The 25,073-nt window shown below is 39.3% G+C and overlaps 1 protein-coding gene across 1 annotated transcript; it reads left to right on the top strand.

Moving 5' to 3' along the window:
• The first annotated feature begins 1,464 nt into the window (after nt 1–1,464).
• LOC102081702 (uncharacterized) lies at nt 1,465–22,923 on the top strand. The gene is made up of 14 exons (XM_005455754.1): nt 1,465–1,526; nt 1,636–1,668; nt 2,738–2,783; nt 6,484–6,638; nt 7,546–7,677; nt 7,955–8,155; nt 9,883–9,984; nt 10,160–10,360; nt 14,588–14,664; nt 15,167–15,393; nt 17,003–17,162; nt 20,511–20,673; nt 20,801–20,854; nt 20,963–22,923. The coding sequence occupies exons 1-14, from the start codon at nt 1,499–1,501 to the stop codon at nt 21,214–21,216; spliced, it is 1,833 nt and encodes a 610-aa protein (XP_005455811.1). The 5' UTR covers nt 1,465–1,498; the 3' UTR covers nt 21,217–22,923.
• Nucleotides 22,924–25,073: the final 2,150 nt, after the last annotated feature.

Raw genomic sequence — 25,073 nt, 5'->3', positions numbered from 1 at the left:
ACATAAGGTAGCGCATTGTTTTTAGATCAGCTGAATAACTTTACCCTCCCATTTAGCATTTTTGTGATTGCAGCCTCATGCAAATGTATCTAATTTACTACCACTTGGTAAATCTGGCTGTGAGAGTCGTACCTGCAGCTTGAATTCTCCGTGGTTCTGAATGTGTTTGCTGGTCAATGTGACTGATCATAACACGCCAAAACGACCCGCAAGCCACCGGGAAATAGCCACCGTACCCCCCATGCCCAGTTTATCTCTGTAGACATCATTTCTGCTTATCCAGCTCGGATAATCATCATGAAAAATCGTTGTAACTCTATAAATTTGATTTTACGCTATTGATAATGATATTGGGCGTTTTGAAGCCTCGCTCTTCACTGTGTCTTCACAGGTTAGATAGATAGATAGATAGATAGATAGATAGATAGATAGATAGATAGATAGATAGACAGACTGCGTTTCTTGCTCTTTTTATGTCTACTTCCACTCGTTTGCAATTTGCTATAGAGATTTTGAGGCTTTTTAACTAAGCACCCACCAAATAAGATATTGTAGTTTGATTTCTAAATGGTGTTAACGATAACGATATCTTCACCAGAAAACCACTTCAAAGTCCGATAAGTACAAGAAAATTTGCTTCACTAACATTTTTAACAAACTACTTTTCAATTGTGCGCTGAGGACGAGCAAAACGAGAAAAGCACAAATCTGTCGACAAAGATATTAACTGAAACTGGACAACGTGGAATGGAGATTTTGTTTCTTTTAACGATGTGTTTATGCTGTTTGTTTTTAAGCTATTTAATATATTCTCGTAGGAGATTAGAGAGCCTCTTATCGGTCAGACTACATGTAGAGGCAGAGCGGTCTGAGGACTGCAGGTGGGAACAATCTCTTGTCGGCAAAATATGGACCATATCCGTATGGCATGTTAACTATAAGAGATGTCCTTCACAAACACTTTCCAAAAAATGACAAGCTAACTCCCACGGGTGTCTTAAGGGCAACATCAAAAGAATAGAGCAATAATATATAAAGTTACAACTGTTCATCATCATATGTGAACGCCATGAAAACTGAACCCAACAATAAGAAAGGATAATCAAGCTTGCGCTTGAAAAACATCGTCAACTATTTCAGGTAAGGGAAAAGTCAGTGCTGAAACCAGTTTTGAAATCTGGTGATCCAGTTTTAAATTGGTTTTAAGTTTCACCTGAGCAAAAATATTAAAGTCTCGGTGGCGTTTCTATCGTACACCTAATTACTATATCCTGTAACAGATGCATGCTGAAAGTCTTATAATCGCGTTTTGCTGACAAAGCGCTTGTTGGGTGTAAAAGTGTTGGGCAAGCACACTGATTGTGTCTTTATACATGCCATATTTTTAGACTATATCACGTGGGGGTGTGGCTTTAAAAGAGCTTAGATTCATCTGTTTTTTCCCTCTTGAATTTCATTCTCATATTCAGGCACTCAGATTCTACTAAAAGGCTTCCTGATGTTTCCTCTTTGGGGTCTAGGATTTGGTAGGTTGAAATCGTTTACAAAATGACTTTAGGATTGTTTGAGATAAATTCTATTTGATTCTTTACCTACATATCTATACTTTTAATAATGCTTATATGTCCATTTCAGCCTGGCTGATTTTTGGCTTGACCACTAATTCTGGTGAGTTATTCTTTCTTTCTTTTTTCTTGTTTCTCTTGTGTGTGTGTGTGTGTGTGTGTGTGTGTATTTGATTGAAGGGCCGCTTGATCACTATTTCCACACAGTTGATACAATTGTTTTTATTTATGCTTTGTTGTACATCTGTGCGTATATATGTTTGTATTTAAGAGGCAAAAGGCGGATGGAGTTATAGAAATACTGTATACGAGTTATAGGTTCTAAGACTGCATATATTTATACATAATGCGCCATGTCAATTTGGCATCATTGTTTTTAATGGGTGGCTGTAGCTCAGGTGGCAGAGCAGGTCAGCCACTAATCAGAAGGTCGGTGGTTCGATGGCTGCATGCCAAATATCCTTCGACAAGATACTAACCCCATGTTTGCCTACTGGTGGTGGTCAGAGGGTCTGGTGGCGCCAGTGTCCGGCAGCCTCGCCTCTGTCAGTGCGCCCCAGGGCAGCTGTGGCTACAATGTAGCTTGCCATCACCAGTGTGTGAATGACTGAATGTAGTGTAAAGCGCTTTGGGGTCCTTAGGGACTAAGTAAAGCGCTATACAAATGCAAGCCATTTACCATTTTAAGAGCAGATAAGTGGTTGTAAGTCTCATGTGCGTGATGACGCAATAAGCACTGTCACGCGCATGATACTTTTATCTACTAATTTATTGGAGAACAACTCCAAGTTCGTGGAAACTGTGCCTTTGGTATTTTTTTCTTCTCTTGCCTGAAACCCTCCTCCTTATGTCTATGGTGTGCATTTTGCCGTGACGTAGAATTTTACAGTGATGATGCTTTGGGAAAGAAAAAGGGCAATCCGTTTGTTAGGGTGACATGTGGGTGGAGGCGCTTGGCTGATACTCGCATTTGAAGAAACCCCAGCTCACTCTTGTGCTGTTCATTAAAGCACAGTGATAATCATGTGTAACCAATGTAATTATTTAATGATTGATTCATATGGAGATTAAGAAACTTACTATCAATCTAGATGATTGTTGAAATATGAACAGAGTGTACTCTAATTATATTTACCAATGACTCACACTTTGGATCTTGTCCTTCCTGACAGAGCCTACAGTGGGAGCTAATGCAACCTCCAGAGAGGATTGTAATCGGTAAGTCACTCCATCTTCACTCACTGTGTGTATGTGCGGATGTGTTCTCCTTTTATAATGGGGGGAAAATGCCTGAGCCCTGAGGAAAAAAGGAACATCCCACTGAAAGTGTTTTTGGATTTCCTGCCTTTTTGGAGCTAAAAGAACTCACCCAGACACATATATCAATATCAATGGAAAGCCCAGGATGTCCTCTATTTAGTACAACAGGACTTAGTAGGGTAGCTCAAATAAGTCAAAAGACATTGACTAAAAACGAATGTCCATTACATAGGACATAAATGTATAGGCTGGTTCTCAGTAAGATATTTTTTTCTTTTTTGGAATGCTCAATTCAGTTTCACTAGCCACACACAACCTGTTTAATGTCAGACTTGTTGAATCAAGAAATCACTTAAATAGATCCTGTCCGACAAAGTGAAGCAGTCTAAAGGATCTTGGAAAACAACACACCTTGTGCCACAACTTAAAGAAACTCAAGAACAGAGGCAAAATAAAGCAACTGAGTAATCTATCAGTCTGGAGAGGGTTAAAAAGCAATTTCTCAGGTTTTGGGACTCTGCCAAACTATGGTGAGAGCCATTATGCACAAAAGGACAAAACAGTGGTGTACCTTCCCAGGAGTGGCTGGCCTACCAAAATGATTCCTAGAGCATATCTGGTGGTCACAACAAATAAAAGACAACATTTAAAGACCAGCAGTACTCACTTGACTCAGTTAAGTTTGGCGTTCATGATCCAACAATAAGAAAGAAATTGGACAAAAAAATGGCATCCATGGTAGAGCTCCAAAGAGAAAACCGCTGCTCCAAATAAACCTGTGGTGCCGAATTTATCTCCCAAGATTTGAAAAAGTAATTCTTCCACTTGTTAATGTGATCTGTCCATGTGTATTTCTGACTCGTACATACAACGAAGCTATCATATCGCAATGTCACATGATTGCAAACTGTTTGCTGCTACAGCGCACATTTCCCACGATACAGTTAGGTCCATATATATTCGGTCATTGAAACAAGTTTTTTTTTTTTTTAACCTGTTTACTGAAACATAGTCCAATTATAGTTAAATAATGGACATAATGTGTAGACTCTCAGCTTTCATATGAGGGTATTCACATTCAACATGAATGAAGGGTTTTACAAGTTTCAGCTCCTTAACATGTGCCACCCTCTCCTTAATGTGGCCAAAAGTAATTGGACAGTTGACTCTAAGGCTATTTCATAGGCAGGTAAGGGCAATTCGTTTGTTATGTCATCACCAATTAAGCAGATAAATGGCCTGGAGTTAATTTGAGGTGGGGTGCTTTCATTTGGAAGATTTTACTGTGAACAAACCACATTCAGTCAAAGGAGCTCTCCATGCAGGTGAAACAAGCCATCCTTAAGTTCAGAAAACAGAAAAAACTCATCAGAGAAATTGCTACAATATTAGGTGTGACAAAATCTGCAGTTTGGTACATCCTGAGAAAGAAAGAAAGCACTGGTGAACTCAGCAACGCAAAAAGACCTGGATGTCCACAGAAGACAACAGTGGTGGATGATCACAGAATCATTTCAGTGGTGATGAGAAACCGCTTCACAACAGCCAACCAAGTGAACAACATTCTTCAGGAGGAAGGCATATCATTATCCAGGTCACAAAGAAAAGACTGCATGAGAGTAAATACAGAGGGTTCATTACAAGGTGCAAGCCACTCATAAGCCTTAAGAACATAAGCCTTAAGAATAGAAAGGGTAGGACTTTGCAAAAAAAAAAAAAAAAAAAATCTAAAAAAGCCAGCACAGTTCTAGAAAAAGATTATTTGGAAAGATGAAACCAAGCTCAACCTCTAGCAGAAAGGTGGCTAGAAAAAAAGTGTGTAGGAGGCATGGAACAGCTCATGATCAAAGCATACCACATCATCTGTAAAACACGGCAGTTGGCATGCATGGCTGCCGGTAGCACTGGGACACTAGTGTTTATTGATGCAGGATAGAAACAGCTGAATGAATTCTGGGGTGTTCAGAGACATACTGTCTGCTCAAATCCAGCAAAATGCAGTCAAACTGATTGGTTGGCAACTGACCCAAAGCATACAGTCAAAGCAACCCAGGAGTTTATTAAAGCAAATAAGTGGAATATTCTTGAATGGTCAAGTCAGTCTTTAACAACTGAGCATGCATTGCACTTGTTGAAGACTAAACTTTGGACAGAAAGGAAAACAAACATCAACTGAAAACAGCTGCAGTAAGGGCTTGTCAGAGCATTAAAAAGGAGGAAACCCAGCATCTCATGATTCCCATGACTTCACTGCAAGCAAAGGGTTTTCAACCAAGTATTAGAAATTAACATTTTATTTTCAGTTAGTTAATTTGCCCAATTACTTTTGAGCCCCTAAAATGACAGGATTGTGTTAAATAATGTTTTAGTTCCTCACACGGCATGGGCGTGATGTTCGACTCACTTTGATGGTTTTGGTTCTCCATAATCTGCATGGCTATTCTGTTTATGAGATGTTTACACAGAATAAAATTGTAACAAATAGGTCACCTGTAAATAATAGATGTGTTTCTGGGAGAGAAACAATAGAAAAGATTGGAGATAGAAGTGAACATTTCTGCTTTTCTGCTTCTCAGCTGATTTCAACTGAGGTAGTTAATACATTCATAGTTCAGTATTCTTCTCTCTCTGTCTACTGATATGAGTCCATGCAGCTTACCCAATCTCGTTCTTTCTCTTACTCTCCTTCTGTTTTAAGACATTTTATTTTGAAAAAACACTTTGGATCCCGGTTTGGTTAATTGCTCATTTACCTACTTGTATTAAAGATAAGTAATACTGAAACCATGAACATCTGTTATTACAACGCATAGCCAAAAAATGGAATCCCGGTGCCACATTTGGCATGGATTAGAGAAAACTGTAAATAAACCTGTGCACCCAATTCTTGATTTTTAAAGTCATGAAACCATGCCAACTGTAAATGCTTTGTTAGATAAATATTAGATAAATATTAAATAAGCCTCATATCTCTCAAACTGGATTAAAGCCAGGTCAAAGACGTAGTCTTGGGCAAGGACTTAAAAACACCAGTGAAGGAGCAGATCTCATTAAAGGGATGTTCCAAAGCTTCAGGGAAGCAACCAAGAAGACACAATCCCTGATATAGGTCATATTTACTTATGTCATAGAAGCCATTATGGTTGGTCTATTTAGCAATCACCAGACCACGAGACCACATAGTCTGATAAAAACATGGTACAGCTAATTAACATCAATTTAATACTTAGTTGCTACATTTATGATATATAAACTGAAACAAGCTTCAGAGGAACTTTCTACTTTAAGCAGAGAATTTAAAAGAAACCTTCTCTACAGTTTGAATATGCATCATCAGCCAAGTTCAGAAACTCTGTTTTTTAAGTAGAAGGGATTTTAAAATGTGATCGAGTAAGTCATATTTTTAAGTAAGCACATGCGCAACATGGGTGCAGATGTGTGTATGCTGTAGTATGTATTCACAGATTATGGCTACTTATTTTAACATTCTGAGTGTTTTCACATTAGTCCATCAGAGGTCAGTATTGCAGAGGATTATGGAGGAATGCATAGGTCTAACTTTTTTTATATTTATACAGAATTTATGTACTTTTATGTCAGATGAATACAAATGAGTCTCAGTTATAATGTCCTGGATTTTGTCTTCTATGCTTTTCAGAAGAGACTGCAATGGAATACAGTATGACATCCGAGAGGCTGTTTGCTGTGAAAATAAGCTTCACCCTGGTGTAAGTCTATTTTGCTGTGGAAAGGAGCCTTACAATCCTGGAACAGCCACTTGTTGTAAAATACGACATGGACACAGCACCACAGGTAATCAACTTGTAAAACAACTAACAAAAGAATCATTAAAATTTAAAGTGGAATTTTGACTTTGTGATCTTGCAAGAAATTGGGCACCTTTACAAGGTGAAAATGAGAATTTAATAATGTAAGTATTAGTTAATGGTGTGGTGAGCACAAAAAGGTTTAAAGCAGCAGCTTCAGTTATGGAACAAGATATTAATCCAATGTTGGAACTGCAGTTAGTGGAACATTTGAACTGTAATGGACTATAAAAGTTAATACTGTGTAACCTTAACTGAATAAACTGGCAACTGGCCTCTTAAAAATCATTGTAGCTACTGTCCTGCTAACATAAATAAACACTGTGTAATGACCATGCTTTAAATTTCCTTGGGGTTACAAAGTGCCTTACGGAGATTAGAAACAGCCAAACACAAAAGATTCAAACAAAACTTTAAAAAAGAGCTTTTAAAAAGACCGTGCTAACAAATATGATTCATCCATGGATTCATCTGTTAGCACTTAAACTAAGTTAGATGTTTTCATTTATTCAAAGCTGCTGCAACAGTCCTTTTTTACTGCTCTGTGTACGTCACTCACCCTGACATTGTGCGCAGTAAGCAGATCAAAGGCTTTAGAAAAACATCAGTGAGGAAATTTTCTCTGAGTCATTCACTTCTCCCAAGAGTTAACAATGCCTCGAGTGCATGATGAAACACTGTGAAAGATCAGATATTTACTGACTTTGTCAAACCACCACAATCTTCATCAGAAACATTTCTTTAAACCTTCAAGAGTTGTGGTTGTGTTTTTTGTGGTTGGTTCACGTAAAAGTGAATAAACCCCTAGCTATTTTTAGATCAAGCTTTGGGACTCGTTGAACTTGTGAACCTTCTAGTACTGAGTTAATGCACTTACCATGACACACTTTCAGCTGTTACACAGGGTCTAAGTGAAAATGTGTCCAAGTGCTGTGACCTGAAGGCGTACAACCCAGTCAATGAAATATGCTGTCAATCAACCATCGTAGCAAAACCTGGACCAATGGCTGAATGCTGTGGTAAAGGTAAGCAGAACTGAACACACTGATGAAAAACATCATATTATAACCCTATACCAAGGAAAGTTAACTGTCCAGTTAAAAGAAACTTATGAAAATATACAAATTGTGTTGGAGAAGTTTAAATATAATGAGCAAATGTGATTTTATCACTGAATTTTCTGGAAAACAGCAGAAAAAGTTTCTTTTAATGTAGTGCAATTGTTTATTCAGTAGAATAATTCAGTAGTACAACATTTGTAGGAGGTAGAAATATAATGAATCACCAAGGTCTTTTTCACAGAGGCTTATGATAAGGACAAGCAGTTGTGCTGTGGTCCGACTGAGAGCAAGATGATTCTGATGAGGAATTCCAGTCACCACCAGTGCTGTGGTCACAACCAGTATGACACAGAGACTCAGTGCTGCTGTTCAAATGAGGAAAGCGTGGAGATACAATCAAAGGATTCATCCTGTTGTTTCAAGGACTTTGGTGTATCTGCAGGTCAGTTCAGGACTTAACTGCATGTAACACTGTGTGGGACCAATCTAATGAAAGTTGATGCAGTTTGAGTCACTGTACAAATCAGTCTTAAGGGGGGCAGTCTTGGGGGGAAAAATGATTGACTAGAAAGTATGCAAGCAAAGACAAATTAGTAAACCTGCCCCAACCATGGGCATTTTCCTAACTTGCAATTCAAAAACGAACAAATAAACAAAACTGTTTCCTGAGCAAATGTGTTATTTTCTGTTTTCCTTCATGCAGTCTCTTTGTCTAAAAGTTATTATACAGTAGTTATGTTAAACCAAAAGCCTAGGTCATTAGCACTGGAACTCCAGTGTTAAATTTGACAGCAAATCTTGACTTTGTTTTAGTCAGTCTGTTGTCTTGTCATTTACGTTTAGTTATAAGTTAGACTAAAAGTAAAAGAATTTAGAAGCCTATTTTTAGTCAACTAAACATCATGAGATTGTAGTATACTATATCTGAAGTTGATTCAGTTGACTAAAATACAAAGTGTAAAAGTTCGCTGAGATTTTAACAGTTTTAACCTTTGTTCTTTGTCATTCAGTGCCAAATATGCATGTACTTACTCATCTCTCCCTCCAAAGCGTTGACATTTCTTTCATGAGAAACAGGGAGCATGGGAGCGAATTATAGTATTTATTCCCTCAAATAAGTTGTACAGTTTCTTGGAGACAGATCAAATGTGCACATTCTGCAGAAGAAGTTTGTTTAAGTTTGGGAACTGAAAAGGAATTTGGACCAGGAAATGGCTAATGACATCAGACTTAAGAGGCAGATAACAGCGCAACAAAAGAATTCAGGTCACCTGATCCAGCCCTAATTATATGCTTCATTTAAAAGAAAAGTTTTAAGCCTACTTTTATAGAGGGCTGTGTTTTATTCTATTCGGGCTCATTCGACTTAATTTTCAATTCAGTTTTATTTATTTAGCGCTAAATCACAACAACAGTTGCCTCAAGGTGCTTATATTGTAAGGTGAAAACCCTAAAAAAGTATAAAAGAAAACAGAGAAAACCCCAACAGTCATATAACCCCTTATGAGCAAGCACTTTGGCAACAATGGGAAGGAAAAACTTTGCTTTAACAGGAAGAAACCTCCAGCAGAGCCAGGTTCAGAGGAGGGTGGCCATCTGGTGTGACCATATGGGATGAGGAGAGGAAGACAGGACAAAAGACATGGTGTGGAAAAGATCCAAAGATGAATAATAACTAAAGCAGAGTAGAGTATAAATACATTAGTGGAAAATGTGACTGAAGAAGAACTACTCAAGGGAAGATACAAGTTCAGCTGATTCAGCCCTAACTATATGCTTTATCAAAAAAAGAAGTTTTAAACCTAATTTTAAAAGCAGGGAGGGTGTCTGTCTCCCAAATCTGTCCCCCACATATGAGGGTCCTGAAAGCTGAAGGCTCTGCCTCCTATTCTTCTTTTAAATACTCTAGGAACCACAAGCAAGTCTGCAGTTTGAGAGTGAAGTGCTCTAATGGGGTGACATGGTACTATAAGGTCATTACGATAAGAAGAGTACTGATAATTCAAGATGTTGTATGTGAGGAGCAGGGTTTTAAATTTGATTCTGAATTTAACACGGAGCCAATGAAGAGAGGATATTTCTAATTTTAGCAGCATTATATGGTAAAGGAATTTTATGCTGGTTACTATGAATGATGCATGTATTTTGACCTTGTCTTTGCCTCTACAGCTCCTTTATGTGGAAATACGACCTTCAACATACATACGCATTTATGTTGTCAGTCAACTGTTGTTGCCAAATCTTCACCACAGCACAGATGTTGTGATAAAGGTAAGCAGAGCTAATCAAAATACAAGTATTTAATTATAAATAACAGTATTTAAATGATCTGTTGTATGAGGAACATATAAAACCTGTTTCCTCAAAAAAGCTTAACATTAACTTAATTATGAATAAAGTACACTATATGCATTTCATTTTCTAGTATCTGGTTCTTTTTCCACAGGGACATATGATGTGGAAAAGGAGCTGTGTTGTGGTCCAATTAATGATAAGAAGATCCTTAAAAGGAACTCTACAGATCACCAATGCTGTTATCATGACCAGTTCAACACAAAGACTGAGTGCTGTTGTTGGAAAAAGGAAAGTGCTGAAGTACAATTGAAGAATTCATCTTGCTGTTCAGAGGAGTCAGCTGTGTTTGAAGGTCAGAACTTGTCTAATACAATTTCATGCACTTCTTAGAAATATTCAACTGAATTTACGTTGGCAATTTGTATTTTTGCAAAATTCTAGTAGGTGGAAAAATGCTACATTTACTCCATGATATGGAGCTGTTGTTGTGACTTTGGGATGGCAGCATGGACTGCTAAATCCAATAATCAGAATCACAATACTTTATGAGGGCTTGAGGAAATGATGTGGTCACAGTTGATCCAAGTCATTAACTAGTAACCAGAACAGTAAAAAATCCTGAGCATTGTTCAGCAGATATTAAAAGACTTCAGCCACCTCTGTCTCCTGTCCTGAAGAGTGCAGTGGTGTTTAGCACAGTCCAGTTTATTGTCAATGTGTACTCTAAGGTATTTATACATACTATGTCCACATGGAGTCCCTGGATTGAAACAGGGGTCACAGGTTTCATGATCCTCCTAAAGTCCACAATCAATTCATTGGTTTTTGTCATGTTGAGCTGCAGATAATTCTGCTTGCACCACATGACAAAGGAGTCCACGTGTGGTTGAGTACCTGGTACTCCACGTCGATGCATCACCTTCACCACCGCAGACTCGTCAGAAAACTTCTGAAGATGGCAGGGCTTTGTGCAGTGTCTCCTGTCAGTGGTGTAGAGCAGGGGTGGGCACCGAGGGCCGGTGTCCCTGCAGGTTTTACATGTGTCCTTGAACCAACACAGCTGATTTAAATGGCTAAATTATCTCCTCAACATGTCCTGATGTTCTCCAGAGGCCTGGTAACGAACTAATCATGTGATTCAGGTGTGTTGACCCAAGGTGAGATCTAAAACCTGCAGGGACACCGGCCCTTGGGGCCTGGAATTGCCCACCCCTGGTGTAGAGGGTGAATAGGAAAGGGGAGTGGACGGTCCCTTGTGCTGCCCCAGTGTTGGTGATCATCTCGTCAGACACAGTTTTGAAGACACACATGCCATGAACCTTCAGTTAGGTAATCAGGAATCCAGAACACAAGAGAGGCATCTACCTGCATTGCTGTCAGCTTCTCACACAGGATGGTCAACCTGATGGTACTGAATGCACTGGAGAAGTAAAAAAAACATGACCTTCACAGTACTTGCTGGCTGATTCAAGTGGGCATAGACACAGTTGAGCAGGCAGATGATGGCGTCTTCAGCTCCAAGACGGGGCTGGTAAGCGAACTGAGAGAGATTCAGATATGGAGCTGATCAAGGACGAGTCCTTCCAGGTTCTTGATGTGGTCGCTGCCACCAGTCTACAATGACCAGAAAAATGTTTTGGTCATCAATTCAATTCAGTTTTCTATATAGCGTCAATTCATACCAGCCTTTGTTTCAAGGCATGTTATATTTAACCCACTATCATGGCAAAATGTGACATTGGGTCCACCGTGTCCACTCATGGTATGCCTGTCCAATCAGTTGGGGTTATCAGGTTGGTATATTGCAAGGTAAAGAACCTACAATATTAGAAAGAAACCCCAACAATTACACATCATCCTATAAGCAAGCACTTGGCAACAGTGGTACTTTTATGGGGAAGAGCTCTCTAGCAGAGCCAGACTCATGAGAGGCACCCATCTGCCACAACTGGTTTGGGGTGAGGGGATAGAGAAGAGAGAACAGACAAAAGACACAATATGGGAGAGAAAGCCAGAGTTTAATAATTACTAATGATTAAATAGTAGTAGTGTATTAAGGATGAAAGTAGAAAATGAGAGATAAAGATGAATAGAGGACAGTTGGTGAACCAGGAAATGCAGACTGGTAAGGAGGAAGTGAAGATAGCTATGAAGAGGATGAAGAAGGGGAGCAGAAGTAACACAAAGGATGACAAGCAGATAGTCTGAAAAGGAACAGAAGGAAGCACACACTAAATATACACACAAGGTAATGAGGGAAATGCACAACAGGAGGGAGACACAGCTGAACCTAATTAGACGTGGTGAGACAGGGAGACTTAGGGAGCTAGAAACACAGAAACCGAGAGACTAGCAATGATAAATCATGAGGAAATCAAAGATTAACAAGAATAATACAAAACATAGAACACTGGGTCACCGTCCCAGAGCCATAACTCCTTTAGATGTTTAGAGGTGTCTAGGGTAGAGGGCAGTGTTTTTTTAAACAGACTGACAGTATGATCCTAGAGAGTGATTGGAGGCCTGAGGAAAGGATAAGAAGTGGATAGGCACTAATTTTCAAGAACAAAGGCAAACCATAACCATTAAATAGTAACTACAGAAGGATAAAGTTGATGAGCTATAGCATCAAGCTGTGGGAAAGAGGCTAAGAGGAGAGATGATGATCAGTGAGCTGCAGTTATTGCTTCGTGCCAAAAAAAGCATTACAGATTCAGTGTTTGCTTTGAGACTGTTGATGGAGAAGTACAGAGAAAGTCAGAGGAAGCTTCACTGTGCATCTGTAGATTTGCAAATCATGGATCGGCTCTGAGCTAATTCTTGCTGGCCATGGTTATGGACAGGGCAACAAGTCAGCCTGAGTTCAGGCAGTGCTGTGAACTATGTTTGCAGACAGCATTGTGCTCTGTAGTGAGAGAGTGAGGAAACAGCCTGGAGACTTGGAGGATGTCCTGAAAAATAGGAGAGTAGGCAGGATGGAGTGGGTGTCATGTTAATGAAAGAGATTTCTCACTTCATTTAAAACAAAAGTTCCATCCAGGAGAAAAAAAAATGTTACAAACCAGATGAGAAGGCATTTTACACTGTTAAATATTTGAAATGTGTTTTATACCTAAAGCTAAATGGGTCTTGCATTTAAAAAATGTAAAAATTAGTTCTGTCAGTGTTTATCTCATTAACATGGGGCTGCACAGCGTTAATGTGTTAACGAGCTAACCGTGCTAACACGTTGTCACCATGCAGCCCCACGCACAGGGGGATCCACGCTAACTCACTAATGGAGATTTGTTGTGTTAATGTAGTTATGGCGTTAATGTCATTTTAACGAGATTAGCGCTGACAGCACTAGTAAAAATGGAAGATCTGAAACATTCAGATGACATTTTTGTTTTGGATATAAACAAAAATGTTTATATCCAAAATGTATTTAAAAAACTGTTTTTTTAATACATTCCTACCACCAGGGTGAATAAGTCTGAAGTCACTTAATGGTCCAAATACATTATCTCAGAAAATCTTATAGATCAATAGTCAAGATGGGAGTTAGAGTTGAAAAATTCAGCTTGATTTGTTTTCTTCTTGATAGCACAGGTGTTTTTTTTATTGAGATAAGTTAATGAATTTACTGTGCAGTGCACCGCTTTCTTTTTCTGTTTATGAGAGTCAATATAGCTCATCCAAGAGTCTTTCTCTTTCCTTGTCATCTATATGACAGTAATCATCCAAATAACTGCATTTATGTGATTTTGTCACGGAGTACAAGGTGGACTCACACGCTGGACTCCGGGGATGATGCACACAAGAGAATTTATTAAAGAACAATGTCCAATGAGTGTATATACACAGATGCGGGGCAGTGCTATTTACAAGGGTGCGGGGCAGTGCTATGTACAAAAGGTGAGGGGGGCAGGGCTCCGGGGAAAATCCAGGGGAACACGCTCGTCTCTCTCCACACAATCCAAACACGAATCCACTCGCACACCAGGGAAACAGTCCAGGGAGTCTGTACACAAAAAAACGCTTGTTAGATTCCAAACACACACTGCATGGGAAAATATGTGCTTAGACACTTGAGAGAGAGAGAGCGGACTAGAGAGAAAGGGGGCAGAGACAGCTGATCAGCGACCAGTTGAACCTCCAGGCCGTGACAGTTTTATTTGATTGTTTTATAGTCTTAGGCTTTACTGGGCCTCACAAACCACAGCAAAAACAATAATATGCCATATACTGTTTTCTTAATTTATAAATGTGCATGTAGCCACTTAAATAGAAGCAGTAGTATTACAACATTAACTTACAAGGCCCAGTCAAAATTTCTGGGACCCATCCAAAGGGTGTATAGTGTAAACTAGGGATGGGAAGCCACAGTGTTTTCTTGCTGGGTTTGGTTTCAGATTAATTTATACTGAATTCCTACATGCAGTGCACAAGAAGCGTAAAGGTGGATGTGTGTGTATTGTGGTATTTTGGCAAAAACAAATAGGCCAAAAGACCACAGATGCTCTGAATCATCTTTTTCATAGATAATTCATCCCCAAATGTTCCTATCTACCCTTTCCACCCTCACACCCCTCCTTAGGTCAAAGCAAGTCCAAGGTGGATAACCAAGTCTGCTGTGATGGCTGTGCATCTGTGCAGAAGCCTTGGATTAATCAAGTAATGTACTCAATACATTGTTTGCTTCTTTTCCCAGGCCTGCCCAGCTGGCTGACCTTTTTCTATTAATGCAAGTCAAAATGATTAATCTCTGGGAAACTCTAACTGTTTCCAGTGAAGGCTAGAAGCTATAAACACTGTTTTCAGCTTTCAGTTCTTTTTCTTTTGCTTACAGAAAAAGGAAGAATATAATAAGTCCATTCTGGCAAGATTTTTAATGAGATAATTGATTAGAAAGAATTCTGGACAGCACAGGTTCAGAATTAAAGGTAAATTTGAGCAGGATTCAATTGCTGCAAAGAACAATAGAATGTAGAGATAACGGCAGTCGAGCCCAGTGATCCCAGTGCAAAAAAAAGAGCTGTTTTTGTACCACTTTGATGAGAAAGCTCGGAGCTCCACCCCGCTCCTTTTACATGGTAACTGAGGGTGTTTTCTATCTGATATATAGGATGTTTCTGCATTGCTGCACACATTACTGTATTATCTGTGATTCTTCAAGTGCTATGGGGACACACCGTACGGTTCGGCACAGCGTGGAGTTCTCTGTTGTAATGACATCTTGTACGAGAACAGAGATGATGGAGAGGAATGTTCAGAGACTGGTATTCCTTACAACCCGGCTAAAGGGACTATATGCTGCTCTCAGTTTCACGGCAGCCCGGGAAAACACTGCTGTGGGACAGAAATTTACCATCCTGATGCTGAGATCTGCTGCAACGGACACAGGTGATTGTGTGTGTGTGTGTGTGTGTGTGTGTGTGTGTCCTGAGGGACAGCTCATGCCAAGAATTTTTGAGACAAAGTTAGAGAAGTGAGGCTGTTTAGGCATTTGCATAGCAGGGATTGTGGATATACTGGAGAAAGAATGTTAAATCTGGAGCTGCCAGGCAGGAGAAAGACATTACTCTCACATGAAGATTTATGTATGTACTAAAGAGGACATTCAAAGATTTGGTGTGAAAAAAAGAGGATGGTAGGGAATATCCAGTTTGGGAACTTCTAAAGGGATCAGCTGAAAGAAGAAATCAGTTTCGGGTTGTATTGTATTGCTGATGAAATCTTGTGAAACAAACTCTCTCTCTCTTTTTTTTAAAATCAGTCAGTATGTAACACTGGTTTGCATTTTGTCTCTCAAGACAGCTGTGCTAAACGGAACCAGTTAATTTGATGTTTTCTCAGAGAGGGTGGAGGAAACCTCAGAAAGGAGCGGCATGGAAAAATTCTTTTTCATGGAATGCACATGCGTCTGCCATACACAAAGGCTCCAGTTGTGCACAAACCCTATCCTCCCTTTGTTTTCAATCTGGTATCTGTAAAATGCACTGAGCTACTGTGCCAGAGAATTTCTGTCTCAGTCTGTGTAGTCTCTGACTGGGTTTGGTCCTGTTTTAGTTAAAGTTTATTGTTAAAGGCTGTCTTCGTGTGTGCATGTCTTTTTATAATTATGCTCTTTGTCTTTCTTTTTAGAGATTATTATCTGAATTATCGCCCTACTCAGCAGCAAATAGCATTCAGGTTTCAGTTTTTTTCTTTTCATAGTTTGCTCTTTACAAGATGAACTGGTTGAATCTTGGCTGCTCTAATCAACCTTATTTCCAGTTGGAGTAGCTGTCAAAGTGTGGGTGACAACACCTTTATGTTATTTTCTGGTTTTATGTTTTATTCTATTATCCTTTAGATTGTAACATTGTTATGTGTGTTTTTTGTGTTTTATTGTAAATTGATTTTCATCTGTAAAAGTGCTTAATAAGTACATTTTACTTTTACTTACTAACAGCGTCAGCATTACACATAGCCATAGCCAGCAGCCACTACCTTAATTATAACTAAGCAAGCAGCTAATGTGGCTGCAGGGTAACTGCTAAGAGTTAAATGGCTGACATTAATATGATAACTGCATAGCATGTTACTGTTGTTGAAACAGAAACATTACTGATGTCACAAAATAAATTGATGTTCCATGATGTGAACGTCATCAACAGTTTATGTGTTCAGCTGCTAATGAGGGGAGCATCTATGTATACCTATCTTTAGCAGTGCTGTCTGAAGTTGCACGTCCCCTGGAGGAGGCACAGACAGCACTTTTGGTATTGATATTGTTGGAGATAAAATTATAATTCATGATTAATTTTCAGTATTTTCATCTGAGTTTAGTATAGATGAAAATCCTTTTTTTCCTGGCAACACTGTGTTGAAGAAGTTAAGAAGGTATCTTCCAGAGTGAGATCCAGTTAATACATAAGACAAGAGTCATCGCATTCAGAATCTTTTCGGCATACATCTTTATCTCAGTGTCCTTATTGATTCATAACGGTTACCTCTGTTTTCCACCCAGACATTCCAAATCGAAAAATATTCACTGCTGTGGGATTAAAGCCTACAACATTAAAGACCCACAGATGAAGTGCTGTGCAGGAACACTGTACAATCTGACACTGTTAGATGAGCATGGACAGGATGCACAGTGTTGCGGATCCCTTCTGCAAAAGCAACAGGTAGAGTTAATATTACTGATGCTATCTCAAGATCTACTGTTTGTTTATGTAATCATGTCTTACACCTTATTAGGTCATAAGATCTTAGAGTAGAATAAATAAAATAGAATTGAATAGAATAGAATTCAACTTTATTGTAGGAGAGATTACATGTACGTAGTCTCTCCTACAACATGCAATGGTCCAAGCACATTCTGTGGGAAGAGGTGTGCAAAATATGGAGAGGGGCTTCCAACCAGTGCAGATGTACTCCTATGCAGTCCTCAAACCATCTATCTTCTTAGCTAAAAATGTAAACATTAACATCCTTGAAGGCGCGTGCACAGTTGAGTCTTGTTCTGATGAACTGCCTTGTTCTGATGTTGTGACATGTGGAATGTAGTCTCTCCCACAATATGCAATGGTCCAAGGACACTTTGGGGGAGGAAGTGTGCAAAATACTTTCACAGGAGGCTTGGCTGCTGTGAGGAAGTAGAGGGAGAGATGAAAGGGTGGCTGCCGTTGCAGGTTTAAGCCTTGATTATAATATGTTACAAAAATCGACATGGATAGCTGGAGACATAACAACTGAGTGGTCATTCCTCTTACACTTCTTTGAAGTCCGCTTGGTGTCTCCCACTTGGGTATATGTGGAGTCAGTACATTGTCTGCAGATGTCCCTAGTACATGTGGACCATAATAAACCAAAGCTTTCAAACAAGAAATTTAGTGGTGTCAGTGAGCTGGACCCATAGGCCCCTTTACCATTAGTACCTACTTGGATTGACTTGGCATGGTTTGTCACAGTTTCCAGGGTTTTCCATTAGGTCCAGGTGCTTTTTTAGTGGCTGCTCAGCCCGGATTCCAAGCAATCCAAACAGGTACTAAAATGTGACTGTTGGGTCTGCGCTTCCACAGGCCCTGCTAGTTTAGAAACTTATTCTCGTTAACGAAAGAAACAAGACAGAACATCTTCAACCGGTTTTTTACTTGCTAGCAAGGGAGGTCCCGGTCAGTGTCTCAGAAAAGCACTCAGAATCCTACTGGGATGTCATGCTTGGAGAAAAAGATGAGATCAGACACCAGCGAGGGAGGATAAGAAAGACAGACGCAACAACGTTGTCATCCCCTATGTAGCCGGTGTATCAGAGAAACTCAGGAGAGTTTTCTCCAAGCACGACATCCCAGTGTACTTCAGACCCAGCAACACACTCAGACACAAACTGGTTCACCCGAAAGACAAAACTCCAAAACACAGACTGAACAACGTGGTGTATGCTGTACAGTGCAGTGAGGAATGCCCGGACCTCTACATTGGAGAGACCAAACAGCCACTTCACAAGCGCATGGCACAACATAGAAGAGCCACCTCCACAGGACAAGACTCAGCAGTCCACCTGCATCTTAAGGATAAAGGTCACTCTCTCGAGGATGCCAATGTTCACATATTGGACAGAGAGGACAGATGGTTTGAAAGAGGAGTGAAAGAGGCCATCTATGTCCACTGTGAGCGACCATCTTTGAACAGAGGCGGTGGTTTACGACACCAACTGTCTGCCATCTATAATCCAGTTTTGAGTTCCCTTCCCAGACGCCTTAACGCCCACTCACATCCTGGGCCATCTGACCTCAGGAAATCACATGATAGGGTGGGGCCAGGTTTCACAATGAGCTCACCCGAAACCCTGGCTGATTAGGTCCCACACCCACTTTCACACCTTGGCGCATGTGATTAGAGGATCACCAGGGGGTCCTTTGTCCCTCCTTGGGGGGATACTCCCACTGGGTTTAAATCTGGGACTCTCGGCCATTTGACCTTAGAACTGAAGAAGCTTCTCGGATGAGAGGTGAAACGTCTTCAAGCAACTCAAAGAAGTCCAGACGCTTTTCTTTGCAAACTCCTTTGACTACGATGACCTGGATGACTGAGAACCTTCACAGACATATGTTTGACTTTGACTTTCACTTCCTGGCTTAAATACCATCCACACTGATGAGGCCCAGGTGTTTCTTCCTCCGAGGGCGTGGGCCAAGGGCGTGAACCCATAATGAGTTCAGCCCTGGCGAGAGAGAGAGAGTGAGAGAGAGAGAGAGCGGACTAGAGAGAAAGGGGCCTTTTATGACCAAAAGGGTCATAAAAGCAGGAAGCTTACCACACAAGAAACAGATCTTTCAGATAGGATGTGGCTAATAAAAACACTTCAGCCTCCCCCAGCACCAGAGACAAAGGAATGTCTTTGATCATGCTGTTTGAACTAAGACTTTACAAATTTAAGAAACACAGTGACAACATTTAACAATTTGACTCCAACAGTGACATCATCAGACTGGTTGCCACGAATTGGGTGGTCAGTAGCATCACTTGATGAGTCATGAGAGTATCTCATTCGCGAAAATCCATAGTCTGCTTCGAAGTCCACCTTTGTTGGAGCATTCGTGTCGCATATCAATTGCGTTGTGCAATGCACAGACACGTTGCTATGACAACAAGCACACAAATAAGGTACTAGTGGGTTGTAATGGAAAACCAGTCAATCCGAGTCAAGTTGAGTTGATCCGAGTAGGTACTAATGGAAAAGGGGTTATAGAGTCACACTGGTTAAAAAAAATTGACTTTGCTCATTGGCCCACTCCAAACTGCTTTCAACTCCACTGCTGTTGGTTGGCTTTAAACCAGTGATAGTCTTTATGCCAACCAGACTTCCTTCCCTCAGAAGAATTTCCTCCACAGTTTAGGGATAAAACATCCAAAACACAAGCTAAAAAATGTACTGTGTGCTGTGCATTACAGTGCTGAGATTGTTACATAGGAGAAACCTAACAATCACCCCCCCCACACACAGGAGAGCCAAGTCATCAGGATAAGACTCAGTTGTACATTTATAACTAAAGGAGAACAGACACTCAATTGAAGATCCCACGAGGAAAACAATTGGTTTAAGAGAGGAGCAAAGCAGTCCAATGTAAATGACGATCACTGAATAGAGGTGGTGGTCTATGACACCAACCATCAGACAGTCTTGAAATCCCTTTCCTGGTGTTTCAAACCACACTTGAAGCACACCTTGAACCATGTGATCTTAAGAACTCACATGATTGCACGGTGGGGCAGTGTCTCATAAGAGATTCACACTTTGGCTCTAGTTACCATTATGACACACTGCTAGATTTGCACACATTTGCTGTTATTGAAGTCACTTACGACTAACATGGACTGGATTACTGTGAATCTACACAGACATACAAAGCTGATTTTAGCTGATGTAGCAACATTACTGGGTGAACTTGACATTAACTAACACAGTCCTCAAAAACTCCAAACAATCATGTTTTTATTAAATATAAAAAACACTGTCTTTTTAAAACCAGGACATTTGCTGCTCAAGTGAGGACAGAGAAGTGCTATACTCTGCTAGGACAGGATTCAGATGCTGTGGTCACCTCTACTTCAACACCACCCTGTGGTCATGCTGTGCCGAGCGGCTGAGATCAATCCATGAACCAGGACAAGATCAGAGGAAGATGAGTAATGGTCTGTCGTTTCTACTTAAAAGTCCTTTCACAAAGTAGAACTTCATTTTGTGTCATTTGAACTTAATAGCACAGCTTAGATCATGTATTTCACCTGTTCTGTGTCTATAATGGTTTTTTTTTTACAGAATCCAGACTTCAATCAGTGAATAATATGAACAAAACTGATCTTTGCAAAAAAAGTAGGATATCAGTCTATATGTAATTTTTAAAAAAAACATTGGAACAAATGGTGTTTAGGAATTTATGGGGGTTTGTAATGAAATGTATTTGTGTGCGTCTCTGTTTAGTGCGCATCGGGACGGTGGAAAGTGTCTCTCTGCATAGCATTGTGTTCAAGAGCGTGCTGAAGATCCGTGGGAAGAAGGCCAAAGTGAAAGCGTTGCCTTTCCCTTATATCTTGAAAACAGATGATCGCTGCAGCTCACCCAAACTGATTCCTGGGAAGACCTACTTCTTTAACAAAGTTAATGTTTTCACCGATTCCAACCATGACACTGTTCTTCAGTCACTCCACTTCATTTTTTCCAAGTGTTCACCTTAGATCACCAGTCGCTGATGGATACATATTACTTCTTACTCACACACCGATTTACATTTTTTCATAACAGCTACTACAGAGATGCGTTGTCACATAACGGTCTGTTACCTCTAAAACAATCAACCTTAAAGGTACTCATCCTCATAAAAAAATTTCAACCTGACGTTTTACCAGCGATACCAGTGGCAAAGTTGGTGAAAACCAACCCAAAGAGATCTTTTCAGTTCATCATTGCTTTTCTTACTCATTCAGACTCAAAATTTGACCTGTTTGCTTCGATTAGCATGCACTCACCTTGAACATTGCTCTGGATCCCACAGATCTTCATGAGCTTTACTGATCTTTATGTTACTTTTTCAGATTTTTGAATAGGTTTGAGTTTGCATTTGCAGCAGTGTTGCACTGCCAAAAATTTTAGGCCAGTCACTTTTTTTTTCTACAAGATGAGATCAGTTATTGTTGCACAAATAACAGTTGGAGTTTTTTTGTTTGTTTATTTTAAAATTTTCTATTATACAGATTATGTAACTTGAGTAAAAACAAAAACACAGCTGGTTTGCTAGTAGCAGGCAACCATTTACCTTATTTAGAGACAATGATGCACAATATTACTGCAATACAGACAAATGTGATGCGAGTATACAATGCATTACTTTTTATATCACACCCACACTGCTTACTTATTTCATTAAGAAAATCGCATTGTGTTTCCAAAACAGCAGTATCAGTTACTAGTGATATTACTTATACATTGTTATCAATATATTATACATTGTTTTTCAAATATTGTTTCACTTGTTACATTACTCTGCTTGTATTCAGCCAAACCATGTTCCTCTTTGGTTTAAGATGCCCCCAAAAGTCTCATCACTGTGAGACTTTATGTAAAGATGTTTGAAATGAGTAAGAACAATGTACTTCAAAGTGTAATATTTACTGAACTTCATATTGTAGTCAGTCACACAACTTAAAGTAATAACTGAGTGTAACACAGCCAATTGGTACACAGTGTTGTTCAAATCTAAATCTGTAATATATGCAATAATAGAATATGATCACCAACTGCCAGTCTGAAACAAAAAGAAAAAGCTAAAGAAGCAAACAGTATATCAAAGCTTGTGCGAGTCTGGGATCAGCAGTAACTGATACCTTAGCAGTCATTATAGCAGGTAGCACACAAGAATAGCATACAGCTCTGTGCTCAAGCTACGCTGCTATTAGCTAATATGGTCTTTAAATATTGGGGATTATTATTTTTATGCTATTCTGATTCTTGCACTAAACTAAATTATAAATGGCGACTGTTTGCACATCATTAACCCATATAGTTGAATTTATACATGTTCTATTAATGGCATTCTCTTATTTTTATTCATTAAGCTACTAGATGTACTCAACTTGGCATTTATCGTGAAATATGCTTTAAGGACCCAAAAGACCACCCAGAGGTCACATTTAAATGTCTTGGGTTTGTTTACTTGTAACTACTCATTTTTGTTCTCCTTGGTTTAAGCTACATTTTTTTATTCGGAATATGTTTGGCATTTATTTCACTGTATGTTTCTTCACAATATATAAGACACACCTTTAACCCAGAGAAACCCTGGAAATGTTGAAGGCACGCAATTTTATATTTTGCATGTTTTAGTGAAATTGTAGGAAGTACTGTCTTTTTAAGGATAAAGCTTTGAATAAATAAATATAACAGCATGTTGTGTTTTATCTTATTGAATTGATGGTCTTTAGGTTGGTCTTGCGATTTATTCATGGATCAAAAGATAGTTCCAGCTGGAGATGAAATGAATACAGAAATACACAGAAAGTAGTGACTCTTGTGCCAAAAATCCCCTGAAATATAGATTTCAAAGTGACCTTTTAAATTGACCTGGCCTCTTGTCCCCAGGCAACAGCTGTCTGACAGAACATGCTGTATTCCCCTCGTTTCAGCTACTTGAGTGGACTCAATGGATTGTTTAAGTTACAGTCATTATAATACTGACAAGTCAAAGCTTTATTGAATTTTCTACTTCATGGGGAGGACATGGGTTTCATCAAAACTTTGTTCCTAAATCTCTCATTTAAGGTGTTGCATTTGCAGCTTTGTTGTAGATAATAGCTACACTGTTAGAAAAAGCGTCTTGAAAAAACGGTGATATTCCGGCAGCTGGGGCGCCAAAATACGACCGTAAAATAACAGAAAATAACTGTCCCATAAAAATACGGTTATTTCCAGTAATGAAAATACAAGTAGTTGCGCTAATTTGACATGGGATCTCGCCTTTTTCAAGTGCCGCTAAACATTAAATTAGGAACAAGTTAATGTCATTAAACAGTGAAATCATCTATAAATAGAAAAAGAAAACATCCCCAAAAAACAGTAATATTCCGGCAGCTGGGGCGCCAAAATACGACCGTAAAATAACAGAAAATAACTGTCCCATAAAAATACGGTCATTTTCAGTAGTGAAAATAGAGTTTGTTGCGCTAATGTTACATGGGATTCTGCCTTTTCCAAGTGCTTTTAGACATCAAATTAGGAACATTGTAATGTGATCAAACAATGAAATTACCGATAAACAAGGTCAATGAATGTGGCAATATGAATCATAATACGTAAATGTCCAGAAATATACAGTTAACAGTTGGTTTGACTAATAATGGATTGCATGCTCTGGGACAGACTGACAGAGGCGAGGCTGCCGTATCGCACCATCGGCCCCTCCGGCCATCGCCAGTAGGTGAAGTGTCTTGACCACGGACACAACGACCGAGAGTGTTCGAGCCAGGGCTTGAACCGGCAACCTTCTGATCACAAGGCGAACGGCCAACTCTTGAGCCACGATCGCCCTAACTAGCAATGATAATAATACTTATGTGATGTAACACAAGCTTATAGGGATCATGTTATATACTTTACCGTAGCATTACATTTGAATTCAACAGTTCAATCTTTCAAATAGCGGACAGATATTTGTGGAATCATGATACATTTGTGAATGTACTTTAACAATCTAAATATGCATATGTACAGACAGATACATTTAATGATCATGACAATTATGTTTCATTACATTACAGTGATTTGACGTTAATTTACATTTGAAATGTGAAGTCAAAGTCTATTTACGTAACTTTAATGATATTCTAGAAGAACAGAACAAAACTGTAAAATGCACAATTCTTTCCTACGGTCGCAGCCATACCCGCGACCTTGTTGTTGTTAGTTCACATTCATTGGCCGATGCTTAGCGTCATGTTATTATGTGTCCCAACATCCAATGGCATATCACATTGTTTTCATGGCCACACCCTCACCCCAGGTGCAGAGGCCTATTTCTGTTCAGGAATGTTGTGAATACTTTGAGATTTATATTAATTGCAATTCCTACCTCTATATTTATTTTTAAAAAAATATAATTAGCACATTATGGCATGCAACGGAATCTTAACTAAGAAGCTCAAAGAGAGAGATTGAGCTTGTTATTCAACCCCAAGCTGTTAGGGGGAGCTTTTTATTTAAACACTTTCTGGTGCTTCCATGTGCCTCAAGGTTCAACAACAGCAGAACAGAAGTCACTCAAGGTACATGAGTGACTAACAACAACTGTCAGTGACTCTGCACCACAGCGCAAACACAACATTCAAGATAACAGTTAAAAGTAACTAACCATAAACAATAAAACAAGAACATCTAAATAGCAGCACATGTCCCAAGGCATGATGGGAGAGAACTAGCTGTTTCTGGATGTATTTTTACGATCTAAATATGCATATGTACAAAAAAATATATTTAAAAAACAAGTAAATTGTGTTTTACTATATTTACAGTGATGTTATGTTGTTTTACCTTTGACATGTAA

Source organism: Oreochromis niloticus, linkage group LG14 (genome assembly GCF_001858045.2).
Source record: "Oreochromis niloticus isolate F11D_XX linkage group LG14, O_niloticus_UMD_NMBU, whole genome shotgun sequence".
In the NCBI taxonomy this organism is placed as follows: Eukaryota; Metazoa; Chordata; class Actinopteri; order Cichliformes; family Cichlidae; genus Oreochromis; species Oreochromis niloticus.
This window is presented reverse-complemented; position numbering and strand designations above follow the sequence as displayed.

Bases quoted from the DNA above. Each gene is read 5' to 3' on its own strand.
- LOC102081702 (XM_005455754.1), top strand. From the start codon at position 1,499: ATGTTTCCTCTTTGGGGTCTAGGATTTG. The intron at 10,361-14,587 runs GTCAGAACTTGT...ACCCCTCCTTAG, and splicing joins GGAGTCAGCTGTGTTTGAAG to GTCAAAGCAAGTCCAAGGTG. The intron at 20,674-20,800 runs GTCTGTCGTTTC...TTTTTTTTACAG, and splicing joins TCAGAGGAAGATGAGTAATG to AATCCAGACTTCAATCAGTG.